Source organism: Mobula hypostoma, chromosome 12, assembly GCF_963921235.1.
Source record: "Mobula hypostoma chromosome 12, sMobHyp1.1, whole genome shotgun sequence".
In the NCBI taxonomy this organism is placed as follows: Eukaryota; Metazoa; Chordata; class Chondrichthyes; order Myliobatiformes; family Myliobatidae; genus Mobula; species Mobula hypostoma.
In genome coordinates, this window is record NC_086108.1 from 60887588 (window position 1) to 60905543 (window position 17956).

The 17956-nt window shown below is 38.8% G+C and overlaps 1 protein-coding gene across 6 annotated transcripts in view; it reads right to left on the reverse strand.

Moving 5' to 3' along the window:
- Positions 1–1117: 1117 nt before the first annotated feature.
- The window catches only part of LOC134354854 (FYN-binding protein 2), a 90772-nt gene continuing 73933 nt past the window's right edge, over positions 1118–17956 (reverse strand). For 4 of the 6 annotated variants that reach the window (XM_063064247.1, XM_063064245.1, XM_063064246.1 and 1 more), the window contains exons 18-21: positions 16514–16628; positions 14439–14601; positions 7978–8011; positions 1118–7895 (exon numbers count right to left, since the gene is read on the reverse strand). In XM_063064247.1, the coding sequence (XP_062920317.1) occupies positions 7889–7895; positions 7978–8011; positions 14439–14601; positions 16514–16628 (319 nt within the window). In that variant the 3' untranslated portion in view covers positions 1118–7888. Of the gene's footprint in view, positions 7896–7973; positions 8012–14438; positions 14602–16513; positions 16629–17956 lie in introns of those variants that run through there. The other 2 variants (XM_063064244.1, XR_010019903.1) reach the window with 2 other exon arrangements.

Here is a 17956-nt window from a genome sequence, read left to right on the forward strand (position 1 = left end):
TGGTTGCTATTTGCACTTTAATAAAATCAGAGAATACTATGTTTCTGTTTTTTTTTAAATGTCTTTTCTTGTGGAAGGCCACTGGTTTTCAGGTATTGTTGAAGTTTCTTTTATGTTTTCAGGCTGCATGTCCTCCCATCCCAAGCAAGTAACATTCAGCATTAATGAATATTGGACTGACATATTCATGAACATGCTGAAAATCAAGATTGTGCTTGGGCAGGTGAGGAGCTGTGGTGGCATTTTAAAAAAATATTTCCTTTCATAAAGTGCGTAGTCTAGTCTAAAAGCATTCATTACTTTTAACTCAGCCCATTCAACCAACTGAACAAGTCCTTACATTGTATACCTTGTTTTTCATGCTTTTCTTGACCCTGGGAACCTTGCATCATTCCAGATCTAAGGTGGATGAGTTGTTAAATCATTGCTACAGAAAAGCATGTTGTCAGTACTCATTATCCCAAATAAAATAATCAGCCATAATAATCATACTCAGGCTTAATAAACAACATTTTAGAAACATAAACCTACAGCACAATACAGGCCCTTTGGCGCACAATGCTGTACTGAACATGTACTTACTTTAGAAATTACCTAGGGTTACCCATGGCCCTCTATTTTTCTAAGCTCCATGTACCTATCCAGGAGTCTCTTAAAAGACCCTCTTGTATCCACTTCCACTGTCGTCAGCCCATTCCATGCACTCACCACTCTCTGCGTAAATAAAGAACAACTTATCCCTGCATTCTCCTCGGTACCTACTTCCAAGCACCTTAAAACCATGCCCTCTTGAGTTAGCCATTCCAGCCTTGGGGAAAAGCCTCTGACTATCCACATGATCAATACTTTTCATTGTCTTATACACCTCTATCAGATCACCTTTCATTCTCTGTCGCTCCAAGGAGAAAAGGCCAAGTTCACTCAACCTATTCTCTTTCTTCATTAATCTTTTTATTGATTTAGAAGGAGCATAAATACAATCAAGAGAATTATCTCAAACTTATATATCAGTAACAATACAAACTGAGATTAAGATAGACATTTTCAAAATCATAGATATTGTTAAACTAGTATAAATAATAGTAAAATATATAATAAAAACTGAAAACAGCACTTCTCCTTATCAGTTTATGAAAAGAAAAAAAACATTGAGTTTTAAATGAAGAGGAAAAAAAACCACTACACTATATTTAAAAAAAAAACAAGGGATTGGGCAGTCCATTTTGAGGATAGGACCAAAAAAAGAAAGACTTTCTGATCAAATCTAAAACTTAGAAAAAAAAATTGAAGGAGTAATAAATCAAATTAAATGTAAATATTGGATAAAAGGTCACCAGATTTACTCAAATTTAAAGGATGTATCAAATATCTGACAACTTATTTTCTCTAAACTGAAACAGGACATAATGGAGGAGAGCCAATAAAAGACCGTAGGTAGATTAGAATCCTTCCACTTCAATAAAATGGCTCTCCTAGCCAGTAAGGTTGAAAAGGCTATCGTATGTTGAGCAGAAACAGGAATATTTCCTGCTTCCAATGGGATAATCCCAAAAATTGCTGTAAGCAAATTAGGTTGTAGATCCAGATCCAAAACTTTTGTTAGCATTTTAAAAACATCTCTCCAAAAGTTATCTAGCTTTATACAAGACATATGAGTTAAAGTGACCAGCTCAGTATTACATCTGTCACAAATAGGATTGATATTGGAGAAAATACGCGCTAGCTTATCCTTTGACATATGGGCCCGGTGCACTACCTTGAACTGTATCAAGGAATGACGGGCACAAATAGATGAGTTGTTAACCAAATGAAAAATTTTTCTCCATTGATTATCTGAAAGTGACTCTTGAAATTACGATTCCCAAAAGCGTTTAATTTTATCATTAGATATCATTCGTGTTCAATAACCGTTTATAGATTATAGCTATCAACCCTTTTTGAAAGGTTTTAAACTGAAATAGAGTGTCTGTCATATTAGGTGGATAAGCAGAAGGGTAATTTGGCAACAAACCACGTAAAAATTCGTAATTTGTAAATATCTAAAAAATTGTACATTAGATAAATCCTATTTATCCATCAACTGAGAAAAAGACATTAAACAGTCCCCTAAAAACTAATCTGAAAAAGTTATTATTCCCTTGGTTTTCCAAATTAAAAAGGCCTTATCCAAAATTGATTGCTTAAAAAAATTGAGATGGATTACTAGAAAGAATAAAACTATTTAACTCAAAAAATCTATGAAACTGAAACCAAATTCTCAATGTATGTTTAATAATGGGATTAAAAGCTTGTGTACTAATTTTTGAAAACAAAAAGGGAAGAGGAGCTCCCAGTGAAGAGGCCAAAGAGCATCCTTTCACCGAGTTTTTCTCCAAATCCAACCATGAAGGACATTCATGTATATCTGAATAATGAATCCAAAAAGTAATACATCGAATATTAATTGCCCAATAGTACATTCTAAAGTTAGGCAAAGCCATACCACCATCCTTTTATAATTTCTGCAATAAGGGTTTACTTAATCTAGGATTTTTATTGTTCCAAATATAAGATAAGATTATAGAATCTATTCTGTCAAAGAACTTTTTAGGAACAAAGGAAAGAACTGCCTGAAATACATATAAAAAGTTTGGTAAAATTATCATTTTAATAGCATTAATTCAACCTATTAATGATAATGTCATTGGCAACCATTTAGAAAGCATTTGTTTGGTGTAGCCAATTAATGGAAAAAAATTATATGTATAGAGATCCTTAAAAAAATTTAGCAACTTTAATACCAAGATAGGTAAAGTTATTTTTAGCAATAGTAAAAGGTACTTGATGATTTGGATCAGAGTAATTATTAATTGGAAATAGCTCACTTCCATGTAAATTTAATTTATACCTAGAAAAACCTCTGAATTCAGAAAATATAGATAACATAGAAGGAATAGATTTCCTAGGATCTGAAAGACAAACTAACAGGTCATCTGCATATAGCAAAACCTTGTGTATTTTGTCCCCTCTTCTAATACCCTGAAGTGTTAGAATCTCTAAGAGCAATAGCAAGGGGTTCTAAGGCCAAGTTAGATAATAAAGGGCTAAGAGGGCATCCCTGTCGAGTACCCCTATATAATCTAACATAGGGAGATTTTTGATTATTAGTTATAACAGCAGCCATAGGAAAATGATAGATCAGTTTGATCCAGGAAATCCCGGCCAAGATTAAATCTTTCCAAAACCTCAAATAAGTGAGACCACTCCACCCTATCAAAGGCTTTCTCTGCATCACGAGAAATAACACATTCAGATTCTTTAGATGGAGAAGAGTGAATAATGTTTAATAATCTTAAAATGTTAGAATGTGAATATCTATTTTTAATAAATCCAGTTTGGTCATTGGAAATAACAGTAGGTAAAATTTTCTCAAGTCTATTAGCCAAGATCTTAGCGAGAATTTTAAAATCCACATTTAATAGAGAAATTGGTCTATAAGAGGTGCATTCAGATAAATCTTTCTTTTTTAGGAATTAAAGAGATTGAAACTTCATAGAAAGTTTCCGGGGGAGTCCCAGAGGATATAGAATCAGTGAAAATTTGACATAAATGAGGTATAAGTATATCAGTAAAAGTCTTATAAAATTACACTGTACATCCATCCTGTCCTGGAGCCTTAGCTGATTGGAGAGAGGGTATAGCCCTTGATATTTCTTCTTGTTTAATAGATGCATCTAATCTGCTCATATCTTGAATAGAGATTTCAGGTATATTCAATTTTTGCAAAAAACTATTCATAAAGGTAATATCTGAAAATTCAGACTCAAAAAGATTAGAGTAGAAATCCATAAATGTCTTAATAATTTCATAAGGATCTACCGTTGCAGTTCTATCAGGTCTTTGTATTTTCAGGATCTGTCTTCTACCCATATTTGCTTTTAACGGACTAGCTAATAATTTGCCTGACTTGTCTCCGTGTATATAAAATTGGCTTTTGGATTTAAGAAGTTGCTGTTCAATGGGAAAAGTCAAAAGCAAATCATGTTGTGCTTGGAGTTCCACCCTTTCCTTAAAGAGATCTTCACTAGGCATTACTGAATAGAGTTTATCTACTTCTTTAATCCTGTTAGTGATCAGTAAAAGTTCCGCCTTAGTTTTCCTTCTTGAACCTACTGAATATGAAATTATGTCCTCCAAGAAAAGATTTCATCGTATCCCAAATAACCAAATTTGACATTCCCTCAGTTGTATTTAATTAAAAAAATAGAGAAATTTGCTTTTTAATAAAATTTACAAAAGTTGAATCTTGTGACAATGAAACATTAAATCTTCACTGAGGTATCTGAATATTATCAGAAAGTTCCAAAGTTAGTTTCATAGGTGCATGATCTGACAACGCAATCACATCATACGCACATTCAACAACAGAGGGCACCAACTGCGTATCCAACAAAAAATAATCAATTCTTGAATATTTATGGTATACGTATGGGAAAAAACGAAAAATCTTTTTCTTTAGGATATTTAAATCTCCAAATGTCGACCAGACCGTATTCTAATAAAAAAATTAATACAAGTCGCAGCTTTATTAGGAAGCGACGGATTGGTGGATGATCTCAATCAATGGATTGAGACAGCAGTTAAAGTCACTGCCCATAATCAACTCATACTCATTTAAATTCGGCAATATAGAAAACAGCTTCTTAAAAAATTCAGGGCTGTCTATATTAGGTGCATGTACACACACCAAAGCCACCTCTTGACCACATAACAAACCAGTGACAAATATCTTGCAATGAAATCAGTAACAGTATTAAAATGAACAAAAGGGATTTTAGAATTAATAAAAATAGATACCCCTCTTATTTACTGATAAAGAATGAAATAAGAGTCCCTTCCAAAATTTAAAAAAGCAATTTTCATCCTGCCTACGGATACGAGTCTCCTACGCAAAAATATCTGCAGGAAGTGGTTTTAATTTCTTAAAAATCTTTCTGCGCTTTATAGGTTGGTTCATACCATTTAAATTCCAAGATATTATATTAATTTTATTAAGATCCATATTTAAAGTTTAATTTTATAATCTAATGCGCAGGCACAGCCTAAATCCCTCAGGACTACCCAGACGAAAAAAAAACTAACCTAATAGACCCACCCATCTCCCCCAGAAACCGTCCAACAGGCAAATGGCTTGCTAATCTAATAACCTCTAACCCTTGTCTCCAGCTGGCAGCTCCATTTACAAGGTTACCATCACCAAAAGGAGACAACAAAGAATACATAAAGAAGTAAACAGATTCCAAATATTTTCATATTATGTCTAACAGTAGATAAGACTGAATTAACGACAGCCATCTTAAGTCCATTTAATATACGCAGCTATGTATTCAAAGAAAGGATAAATCTAATCAACTAATATACAACTAATATTAAAGACTTACAAATCAAAGAAAAAATAAGTAAATATATATGTGTTAAATTCAAAGCAACATTAACTGTTAAAGCAAACAACAACAGATCTAAATGAGTTAGCCCAGTCTGTGTCTGGGCATTGATAAAACGAAGAGCGGAGTTTCATCAACGGCGTTACAAACCACTCCCAGCTAAGGATCGACTTTTCAAATAGCTTACGAAGTGGACTTAAACTTTTATAAATTTCCAACCATCTTCTGGAGAGTCAATCCGTTTTAGACGAGCATTGGGTGGAGTAATCATCAGACGAGCCGGATAACGCAGCTACAGCCAACAGTTAATTTTAAAAAGTTCTGCCATCACTTCGCGATATTTAATTCTTTCAGCATAAATCTCTGGGGTAAAATCTTCAACTAAATGAATCTTAACTTCATTATAGATTAGCTTATCCCTTTTCCTTGCATTCCGAAGAATAGCTTCTTTGGTTGTAAAATAATGCACACACAGAATTACAGGGCGTGGTTTAGTTTCGGCTGATGGTTTACGACGCCGAATTCGGTGGGCTTTGTCCAATATCGGACAGGCTTCAAGAATGTCACTAAAAAGTGAATATAACATGTTCGAAAAAAACTTTAATGGCTCACCGGTTTCCGTATTTTCAGGCAAACCCAGTATACGTAGATTCATCCTGTGATTTCTGCTTTCCAAATCAATCGTTTTCTTCTTAATTCTTGATAATTCTGAAGTAGTCTCATTAATTTTCTTTTCCATGAAAGACAACTTCAAATCCTGCTCTTTAATAGTTTGATTCATTAATTTGAATTCCCTTTCAATTCTATGAGTACTCCGCTTAAGTGTCTGATATCGATCTTCCAGATTCTTCAAAGGTTCCTGAACAGCGAGGATGGTTTTTTCAAGCACAACCTATTCTCATAAGGCATGCTTGCCAATCCAGGCAACGTCCTTGTAAATCTCCTCTGCACCCTTTCTATAGTTTCCACATCCTGTAGTGAGCTGACCAGAGCTGAGCACAGTACTCCATCTGGAGTCTGACCAGGGTCCTAGATAGCTGTAACATTACCTCTCAGCTCTTGAACTCAATCCCACGGTTGATGAAGGCCAATACACCGTATGCTTTCTTAACCACAGAGACAACCTGCACAGCAGCTTTGAGGTCCTATGGATTTGGACCCCACGATAATGCTGGTCCTCCACACTGCCACGAGTCTTACCATTAATACTACATTCTGCCATTATATTTGACCTACCAAAATGAACCATCTCACACTTATCTGGGTTGATCTCCATATGCCACTTCTCAGCCAGTTTTGTATCCTATCGATGTCCCACTGTAACATCTGACAGCCCTCCACACTATCCACAACACCTCCAACCTTTGTGTCATCAACAAATTTACTAACCCATCCCTCCACTTCCTCATCCAGGTCATTTATAAAAATCACAAAGAATAGGGGTCCCAGAACAGATCCCTGAGGCACACCACTGTTCACCGACTTCCATGCAGAATATGACCTGTCTACAACCACTTTTTGTCTTCTGTGGGCAAGCCAGTTCTAGATCCACAAAGCAAGGTCCCCTTGGATGCCATGCCTCCTTACTTTCTCAATACGCCTTGCATGGGGTACCTTATCAAAAGTCATGCTGAAATCCATATACACTATATCTACTGCTCTACCTTCATCAATGTGTTTAGTCACATCCTCAAAAAATTCAATCAGGCTCGTAAGGCATGACCTGCCTTTGACAGAGCCATGCTGACTATTCCTAATCATATTATGCCTCTCCAAATGTTCATAAATCCTGCCTATCAGGATCTTCTCCATCAATTTACCAACCACTGAAATAAGACTCACTGGTCTATAATTTCCTGGGCTATCTCTGCTCCCTTTCTTGAATAAGGGAACAACATCTGTAACCCTCCAATCCTCTGGAATCTCTCCCATCCCATTGATGATGCAAAGATCATTGCCAGAGGATCAGCAATCTCCTCCCTCGCCTCCCACAATAGCCTGGGTTATATCTCGTCCGGTCCCGGTGACTTATCCAATTTGATGCTTTCTAAAAGCTCCAGCACATGCTCTTTCTTAATGTCTATATGCACTGTTAGTCATCCCTACAATCGCCAAAGTTCATTTCCGTAAAGAATACAAAAGCAAAGTATTAAGTACCTCCACTACCTCCTCCAGTTCCATACACACTTTTCCACTGTCACACTTGATTGGTCCACTCCAACTAAATAAGCAAATAATACATTAACAAACTGACATGTGACCAGCTACCGTTTTCAATAATTTATTTTAAATGTGAATCCCAAAAATATTTTCAATGGCATTATTAAGGAAACATTCCAGCGTCTTGCGGTGGTTTGTGTATTAAAGCTAACTTTATAAAATTCTGAAAGAAATTGTATATTACATAAAATTAAAATGCAATAATTCAAATATGAAGTTCTTTGAAGCATGGTATCCACTTTAACTCAGGTTCTGTGAATAAAACATTTAAAAAAACATCAGGATTTACTTTGTTTAGAAAATGTAAATATTTTAAACAGAAAAACAAACTTACCCAAATGTCAGATATCGTACGTGGACATAACCATCTAAGGCAAAATAAATTAGATTTAAGTTGTGGTTTTAATATAATTTTGTTTACTTGTTTTGTTAGATTGGTACTTACACAAAAAAAATCACAAAACTAAAGTTAGTTTTCAGCGAACAAAACAAATAAGTGACAAACTCCTAATCAACACTAATGCCGAAAGCATTTTTGAGAGATTGAGACAAACTGCATAAATACTTAGTGTAGAACCAGATTAGAGGTTACAAAATAAATCATTAATTCAGTTTGAAAATAGAATATTCAACAGAAACATTTGCTCCTACTAAACAAGGTTAAGAGGGGAATGCAGGTAGACGGAACGAGTTCATTGGGCAACACAGCAGGGACGAGTTGGGCCGAAGGGCCTGTTACCATGCTGTAATGCAGGGGTTCCCAATCTCTGATCCACGGTTGCCTCAGTTAATGGGAAGGGTCCATAGCATTAAATAGTTTGGGAACCCCTACTCCAATGATCTTTCAAGGATCACTAGATTCTGGAATGGTCCAGGAGGACTGGAAAATTGTAAATGTCACTCCACTCTTCAAGAAAGGGAGACAGAAGAAAGGAAATTACCAGTTAGTCTGACTTCATTGGTTGGGAAGAAGTTAAGAGTCCATTATTGAGGATGACACACACGAAATAGACCAAAGACAGCATGGTTTCCTTAAGGGGAAATCCCTGACAAATCTTGGAATTCTTTGAGGAAAATATAGACATGAGAGACAAAAGAAAGTAAGTGCATGTTGTTTACTTGGATTTTCAGAAGGCCTTTGACAAGGTACCACACAAAGCTACTTTAACAAGATAAGAATCCATGCTATTATAGGAAAGATACAATATGGAGAGAAGAATGGTTGACTGGCAGGAGGCAAAGAGTGATAATAAAGGGGGCCCTATTCTGGCTGGTTGCTGGTGACTAGTGGTGTTCCACAGGGGTCGATATTGAGACTGCTTTTTGTGTTACTGAATTGACTTTATTTCTTACATCCTTCACGTACGTGAGGCGTAAAAATCTTTACATCTGTCTAAATGTGCAATCATAGTAATTTATAATAAATAGAACTGTCAACATAACATAGAAATACACTCAAATCAGCGTACGTTAATCAGTCTGATGGCCTGGTGGAAGAAGCTGTCCCGGAGCCTGTTGGTCCTGGCTTTTATGCTGCGGTACCGTTTCCCGGATGGTAGCAGCTGGAATAGATTGTGGTTGGGGTGACTCGAGCCCCCAATGATCCTTCGGGCCCTTTTTACACACCTGTCCTTGTAAATGTCCTGAATCATGGTAAGTTCATAACTACAAATGCACTGGGCTGTCCACACCACTCTCTGCAGAACCCTGTGATTAAGGGAGGTACAGTTCCCATACCAGGCAGTGATGCAGCTAGTCGGGATGTTCTCAATTGTGCCTCTGTAAAAAGTTCTTAGGATTTGGGGGCCCATACCAAACGTCCTCAACCATCTGAGGTGAAAGAGGCACTGTTGTGCCTTTTTCACCATACAGCTGGTGTGTACAGACCATGTGAGGTCCTCTGTGATGTGGATGACACGGAAGCTGTTTACCCTCTCAACCCCAGATCCTTTGATGTCAATAGGGGTTAGCCTGACTCCATTCCTCCTGTAATCCCCCAACCAGCTCCTTTGTTTTTGCAACATTGAGGGAGAGGTTGTTTACTTGACACCACTGTGTCACTGTGTGTCAATGGTTTAGATAAAGAATTGATGACTTTAGCCAATTTTGCAAATGATGCAAAGATCAGCAGAGGGGCAATGAGTCTGCAGAAGGACTTGGATAGATTGGGAGAATGAGGAAAGAAGAGGCAGATGGAATATAGTGTAGAGAAGTGTCATGCACTTTGGTAGAAGGAATAAAAGTATAGACTATTTTCTAAAGAGTAAGAAATTGTTTTAAAAAATCAGAGATGCAAAGGGAATTGGGAATCCTTATGCAGGATTCCCTAAAGATAAACTTGCAGGATGAGTCGGTGGTATTGAAGGCAAATGCAATGTTAGCGTTCAGTTTGAGAGGACTAGAACATAAAAGCAAGGATGTAATGTTGAGTCTTTGTAAGGCAATTGTTACACTACACTTGAGTATTGTAAGCAACAGACTTAAAAGTTGCTGGTGAATGCAGCAGGCCAGGCAGCATCTCTAGGAAGAGGTACAGTCGACGTTTCGGGCCGAGACCCTTCATCAGGACTAACTGAAAGGAAGAGATAGTAAGAGGTTTGAGAGGGGGAGGGGGAGATCCAAAATAATAGGAGACAGGTGGGGGAGGGATGAAGCCAAGAGCTGGAAATTTGATTGGCAAAAGGGAAATGAAAGGATCATGGGATGGGAGGCCTAGGAAGAAAGAAAGAGAGAGGGGGGAATCCCAGAGGATGGACAAGGAGCATAGTGAGAGGGACAGAGGGAAAAAAAGAGAAGGATCTCCCCACCCCCTCCCACTTTCAAATCTCTTACTATCTTTTCTTTCAGTTAGTCCTGACGAAGGGTCTCGGTCCGAAACGTCGACTGTACCTCTTTCTATAGATGCTGCCTGGCCTGCTGTGTTCACCAGCAACTTTTAAGTGTGTTGCTTGAAATTCCAGCATCTGCAGATTTCCTCGTGTCCTGGAGTATTATAAGCAGTTTTCAGCCCCTTATCTAAGAAAAGATACGCTGGCATTGGAGAAGGTTTAGAGGAGGTTCACAAGAATGATCCAAGAATTAGGTCTGGTCACCGATCTCTCAGTGGTTGAGCATCTGGGGGGACAGTGACCACCGCTCCCTGGCCTTTAGCATTATCATGGAAAAGGATAGAATCAGAGAGGACAGGAACATTTTTAATTGGGGAAGGGCAAATTATAAGGCTATAAGGCTAGAACTTGCCGGTGTGAATTGGGATGATGTTTTTGCAGGGAAATGTACTATGGACATGTGGTCAATGTTTAGAGATCTCTTGCAGGATGTTAGGGATAAATTTGTCCCGGTGAGGAAGATAAAGAATGGTAGGGTAAAGGAACCATGGGTGACAACTGACAAGTGAGGTGGAAAATCTAGTCAGGTGGAAGAAGGCAGCATACATGAGGTTTAGGAAGCAAGGATCAGATGGGACTATTGAGGAATATAGGGAAGCAAGAAAGGAGCTTAAGAAGGGGCTGAGAAGAGCAAGAAGGGGGCATGAGAAGGCCTTGGCGAGTAGGGTAAAGGAAAACCCCAAGGCATTCTTCAATTATGTGAAGAACAAAAGGATGACAGGAGTGAAGGTAGGACCGATTAGAGATAAAGGTGGGAAGATGTGCCTGGAGGCTGTGGAAGTGAACGAGGTCCTCAATGAATACTTCTCTTTGGTATCCATCAACAAGAGGGAATTTGGTGACAGTGAGGACTATATGAGTGAGGTTGATGTTCTGGAGCATGTTGATATTAAGGGAGAGGAGGTGTTGGAGTTGTTAAAATACATTAGGACAGATAAGTCCCCGGGGCCTGACGGAATAGTCCCCAGGCTGCTTCAGAAGGCGAGGGAAGAGATGGCTGAGCCTCTGGCTAGGATCTTTATGTCCTTGTTGTCTACGGGAATGGTACCGGAGGATTGGAGGGAGGCGAATGTTGTCCCCTTGTTCAAAAAAGGTAGTAGGGATAGTCCGGGTAATTATAGACCAGCGAGCCTTACGTCTGTGGTGGGAAAGCTGTTGGAAAAGATTCTTAGAGATAGGACCTATGGGCATTTAGAGAATTATGGTCTGATCAGGGACAGTCAGCATGGCTTTGTGAAGGGCAGATCGTGTCTAACAAGCCTGATAGAGTTCTTTCAGGAGGTGACCAGGCATATAGATGAGGGTAGTGCAATGGATGTGATCTATATCGATTTGAGTAAGGCATTTGACAAGGTTCCACACAGTAGGCTTATTCAGAAAGTCAGAAGGCATGGGATCCAGGGAAGTTTAGCCGAGTGGATTCAGAATTGGCTTGCCTGCAGAAGGAAGAGGGTCATGGTGGAGGAAGTACATTCGGACTGGAGGGTTGTGAGTAGTGGTGTCCCACAAGGATCAGTTCTGGGACTTCTACTTTTCGTGATGTTTATTAACGACCTGGATGTGGTGGTAGAAGGGTGGGTTGGCAAGTTTGCAGATGACACAAAGGTTGGTGGTGTTGTAGATAGTGTAGAGGATTGTCAAAGATTGCAGACATTGATAGGATGCAGAAGTGGGCTGAGAAGTGGCAGATGGAGTTCAATCTAGAGAAGCGTGAGGTGGTATACTTTGGAAGGACAAACTCCAAGGCAGAGTACAAAGTAAATGGCAGGATACTTGGTAGTGTGGAGGAGCAGAGGGATCTGGGGATACATGTGCACAGATCCCTGAAAGTTGCCTCACAGGTAGATAGGGTAGTTAAGAAAGCTTATGGGGTGTTGGCTTTCATAAATCGAGGGATGGAGTTTAAGAGTCGTGAGGTAATGATGCAACTTTATAAAACTCTGGTTAGGCCACACTTGGAGTACTGTGTCCAGTTCTGGTCGCCTCACTATAGGAAGGATGTGGAAGCATTGGGAAGAGTTCAGAGGAGATTTACCAGATGCTGCCTGGTTTAGAGAGTATGGATTATGATCAGAGATTAAGGGAGCTAGGGCTGTACTCTTTGGAGAGGAGGAGGATGACAGGAGACATGATAGAGGTGTACAAGATATTAAGAGGAATAGATAGAGTGGATAGACAGCGCCTCTTCCCCAGGGCACCACTGCTCAATACAAGAGGACATGGCTTTAAGGTAAGGGGTGGGAAGTTCAAGGGGGATATTAGAGGAAGGTTTTTTACTCAAGAGAGTGGTTGGTGCGTGGAATGCACTGACTGAGTCAGTGGTGGAGGCAGATACACTAGTGAAGTTTAAGAGACTACTAGACAGGTATATGGAGGAATTTAAGGTGGGGGGTTATATGGGAGGCAGGGTTTGAGGGTTGGCACGACATTGTGGGCCGAAGGGCCTGTAATGTACTGCTCTATGTTCTATATGTTCTATGTAAAGGATTAACATGGACGCGTCTGCACTTGTACTCAATGGAGTTTAGAAAAACGGGGAAGCAATCTCAATAAAACATATCAAATATTGAAAGGCCTGGATAGTGGATGTGGAGAGGATGTTTCCTATATTGCAGGTGTTCCCAATCTTGTTTTTATGCCATGGACCCCTACCATTAACTGAGGTGTCTGTGGATACCAGGTTGGGAACCCCTGCTATAGTGGAACGTCTATTTAGAATAAATATGAGAAGTGATTTCTTTAGCAAGATGATGGTGAATCTGTGGAATTTATTGCCACGCCTGACTATGGAGGCCAAGTCATTGAGTACATTTATAGTGGAGGTTGATAAAGCTTTTGGTTAGTCAGTGCATCAAAGGTTACAGGGAGAAGGCAGAAGAATGGGGTTGAGAGAGAGAAGAAATCAGCTATGATGGAATAGAGGAGCAGACTCAATGGGTCTAGTGGCCTACTTCTGCTCCTATGTCTTATAATTGTAACTATGACCAGCCCCAGTTGTTTGAATGGGGCCATTCATATGGAATTGTATGTGTAGGTATGTGGTTTGTCTAAACTTTGCATATGTTTAGTTATGAGAGGTTAATTATTATGTATTATTTAAACATTATTGCATTGTTTTTAAATTCGAAAGATCTCAGTGCCTCAGGATCCCACATCTGAGGCCTATCATCTGATGGATGGATCTCCTTAGTCAGGGAACCTAAGGTGCAGTCCAGGTCAAGTACTATTCACCAAGATAAAGGGAAAATAAAATGTTACCAATAGTACGAAAATGGAGAAAATTAGTTGCAATTCATTTACAGGAAAACTAACGCGAAGTTCTGGCAGAAGTAGAAGATGCACTTGAAGAAGCACCACCCAACATGAGTAAATATGATGAAAGATGCTGTGCTTGGCTGGGAATATTCAAGGAGGGGAGGACAGGAAAAATGATTAAGCCTCCAGCTAAATTATAATTTACTAAATATCTTTGCTAATTTTCCAGAAAGATTATTTAATCTGGGAACCAGGAGCAGCACCTGTCCCTGATGAAATTTAGCAACCACAATGCCACTCTTGTCAAGATAGGTAACTCACTACAGACCAATATCCATACATTATAGACTTCCATTATTTGTGCCATACAAGCCATCACCCTTTCCCTTTGAGGAATCAGGTTCAGACCGATGGAAAGTAGAAAAAACTGCAGATATGAAAACATTCCAAGTGAGGTAGTATCTGTGGAAAGGGGAAGTTAATGTTTCAGGTCCGAGAGTCTTAATTGCTTCTCTTTCCACAGATAGTGATGCCTTCTACAAAATGTACAAATTTAAGATTACTGTTGTATCCAATAGATTCATTGTATCATGTGAGTAGTTTTCTGTACAATTTAAATTCCATGTGTATATTAAACAGAAGATTCACTTACATTTACCATCAGCATTCCGACAAATTATTAGGTTGTCTTCTCCAATATCTATTACTTCCAGCTTCTCTCCAGACTTTACTGGTAAATATAAGGATCCTTCCTGCCCTTGCACAACATTCTGCTCCACAACTGCAACATTCTCCACAACAATCTCCTTGGTGTACTAGAGAAATATCCACAACAGGTTAAATGAGAAAGGTTCAACTGCAATGAAAGTGAGCTCTCAATGCAATTAAGCTCAAAGCTTGTGCATTGCAATACAGTTAAGTATAATTTAATTCATGTGAACTTTTTTCTCCTGGACCCCATAAGATGCACTTTGCTTATCCACTGTGGTAGCAAAAACAGAAAGGCAGTTTGTCTTGCAGCAAAATTTTGGAAAAAGGGAGATTTCTGTATGATATTCTCTTCTAATTCTACCTGTGGGCGGCACTAAAACTACCGATTTTTATCTATATCTTCACTCTAGCAATGAAACCACTATCTACACATAATATCACGTTCTAGTTCAATCAATGCCAGTTCAACTTCTTGTTGAAGGCTGAGTCTGAACCTTCTAATCAAAAACAAATCTCAGGGTGGTATCTGGTGACAAACGTACTTGGATAATAAATTTACTTTGAACTTCTCTAAAACTGCATTACTTAATCAGATCAAGTTCTACATGTAAAGCATTCCACCCTTGTATTAGTCTGTTTTAAATTTCACCCCAATCAAAATCGACAATCTGTTCCAGCCCAGTCTGAGTCCACCTCTCTCATTTCACATTCATCCCTCCATAAATTTAACTGTCAGGTGTAGTGATCAACTGTTCTACTGTTACACCTCTTCAACTGGTTTATCATACTCTTAACTTCCACATACTTTAAAACTTAATCGAAATTTACTGCTGGAAACATTTTTCCTTTACTTTTTAGTAAAATCATAGCCAGTGTTTCATTTGTGAGAAATTTTGGAACATTAAGGGCACAAAAATACCAAATTATGTACCTTAAACCACACTCTAAACATATCTGATCCATTTGTTGCAATCTGGTTAGTTCCATTTCTGGAATATTTTATGTATCATACTTTTTCTCTCAATAGTCATAGTTTCAGGCTTGTATCATTTTTGCTACACAGTGGGACACTTTAAAAGCATTAAGGATCCGTGTGAATCACATCCCAAAATGCCAAGATATAACTGCCAAGATTTTCAGATTCATTCGAAGTCCACAATTTCAAATATTCCTTGGGGAAGGAAGCCAGGAAGCTCAATTTCACTCTGGTGAACAAGGGGGAAGCTACGAACTATCTATGCGACTCTCTCACAAAACAAAAATGAATCACGCACAAGGTTTAATTAGCAAGAAAGCGTGTTCCATATTGTAAAAGACAGATTAAACTGAAAATGTGCAGTGAGCTAATGGTCACTTTCCGCAGTGAGCCCTCTGATCTAAGGTTCTTTTTTGCACAAGGCCTGAGTTGTGGGAAATAGAATCAAACTTTCATATTCAAAGGCTGTTCCCTTGCTAATCACTCATTTCAGAGGAAATCAGACAGGTTCCAGATCACACATCATCAGCTTGTGGTTTGGTGTGGGTGGGGAAAAATAAAAAGAACTGGGTTCTCAAGGTGTGGTCAGAGCACTGGAGAAGGATTACACTTATTTATAAGCACAGTATTTGAGGCTGCAATCAGCTGCTGTGGGAATGTGATCAAAGTCCATTCTAGGGGATATGGTAGTGGTGGCATAGTTAAAAAAAAATGTTGGAAATGAAAGAGGAGATGCAAAAAGCAATGTAAAAACTAACCTGCAAGAGGATCGAGACTTTGAACCAATGCTCACACGTACTGCGTAAACCTACTTTTTCCTTACATGGACTATTTACTTTGTACAGAAGAATTTTAAACAAATAATATTTATACATAGAAAATATTTTTGTTTCATGATGGTTTCAAGGCTATGCATTTTCAAACAGCAGAACTAAAGTGGAAATCATGTTGATCCCAATGTATCTGTGTGTATTATGTAATTTTCACAAAAAATTTTACTGAAATCTGCAGCATAATTCACTAGGAAAAAGTACACTTACATTAAAATTTTCTCTAAATTCTTGCTCATTTAACATTTTCATTTCATTTAGTTTTGATTCCTTTTCTGCACTTAGATCTTTCCTTTTGATTTTGAATATTCCTTTCACTTTCTCCCTAAAAGAATAAAAAGAAAAGTTAATTTATGTACAAAACTGCTATTCTAAGTACTTTGTAACAAAATTAAACACCTAAAACAACTGTAAAATACAGGACAGGCGCTGTCGATAAGGTGTGCCTGTGTTGATTATCAGTGAGATGTTATTTCTGATCGACCCTGTGTATGGTCTCCCAACGAGGAACTCAAGGATCAAGTTGCAGAGGGAGATACAGAGGCCCAGATTTTGAAGCTTATTGTTTAGCACTGAGGGGATAATGTTGTTGAAAGCTGAGATATAATCAATAAACAACAGCTTGATGTAGGTAGTGCTTTCATCCAGGTGGTCCAAAGCCAAATGAAAAGGCAGTGAAATTGCACCTACTGTATGCCTATTGTGGTGGGAGGTCCTTGCTTAGGCAGGAGTAAATTCTAGCCTTGACTAACCTCTCAAAGCACTTCATTAAAGTAGATGTGAGCGCTACTGAGTGATGATCACTGAGGCAGCTTACCTGCTCTTCTTAGGCATGACTGATGCCCTTTTGATGCAGGTGAAACCTCTGACTACAACAGTGAGAGTTTGAAATGTCCTTGAACACTCCAGCCAGCTGGTTGGCATAGGTTTCCAGTGCCCTGCCAAGTACTCCAACGAGGCTTGACGCTTTGCAAGATACCTTCTTGAAAGATTTTCTGACATCAATGACTGAGACTGATATCACAGGGCCGCCAGATGATGTAGGAATTTGCACAGGTATATATTTTCCCTCCCTTTCAAAGCATGCAACTCATTGGGGAGAGAAGCATCACAGCCAGTTATGATGTTAGGTTTCACTGTGTAGGAGGCAATATCCTGCAAACCCTGCCAGAGCTAACGTTCATCCGATTCTATCTGTAACTTCACTTTGAATTGCTTTTTCACTCTTAAGGTACCTTCCGTAGATCATACCTGGCCTCTTGTTGAGTTCAGAATCACTAGTCTGGAATGCCACAGATCTAGCCCTCAGAAGACTGCAAATCTCATGGTTCATCCATTGCTTCTGATTTGGGTATGTTCTTGAAGGCACACACTCATCCAAGCAGGTCTTGATGAAGTCGGTGACAACCGTGGCATATTCCTTCAGATCTGAAGAAGAATCCCTGAATGTGGTCGAGTCCACTGATTCAAAGCAGTCCTGTAAGAGCTCCTCTGCCTCCCATGACCATACCATCGTGATCCTCACCACTGGTGCTGTGGTCCTCACTCCCTGACTGTACGCCAGGAATAGAAGTAGGGCCAAGTGACCACAGTTGCCAAAGTGTGGGCATGGGGTGACATAGTAAGCATTCTCAGTGTTGGTGTATCAATGGT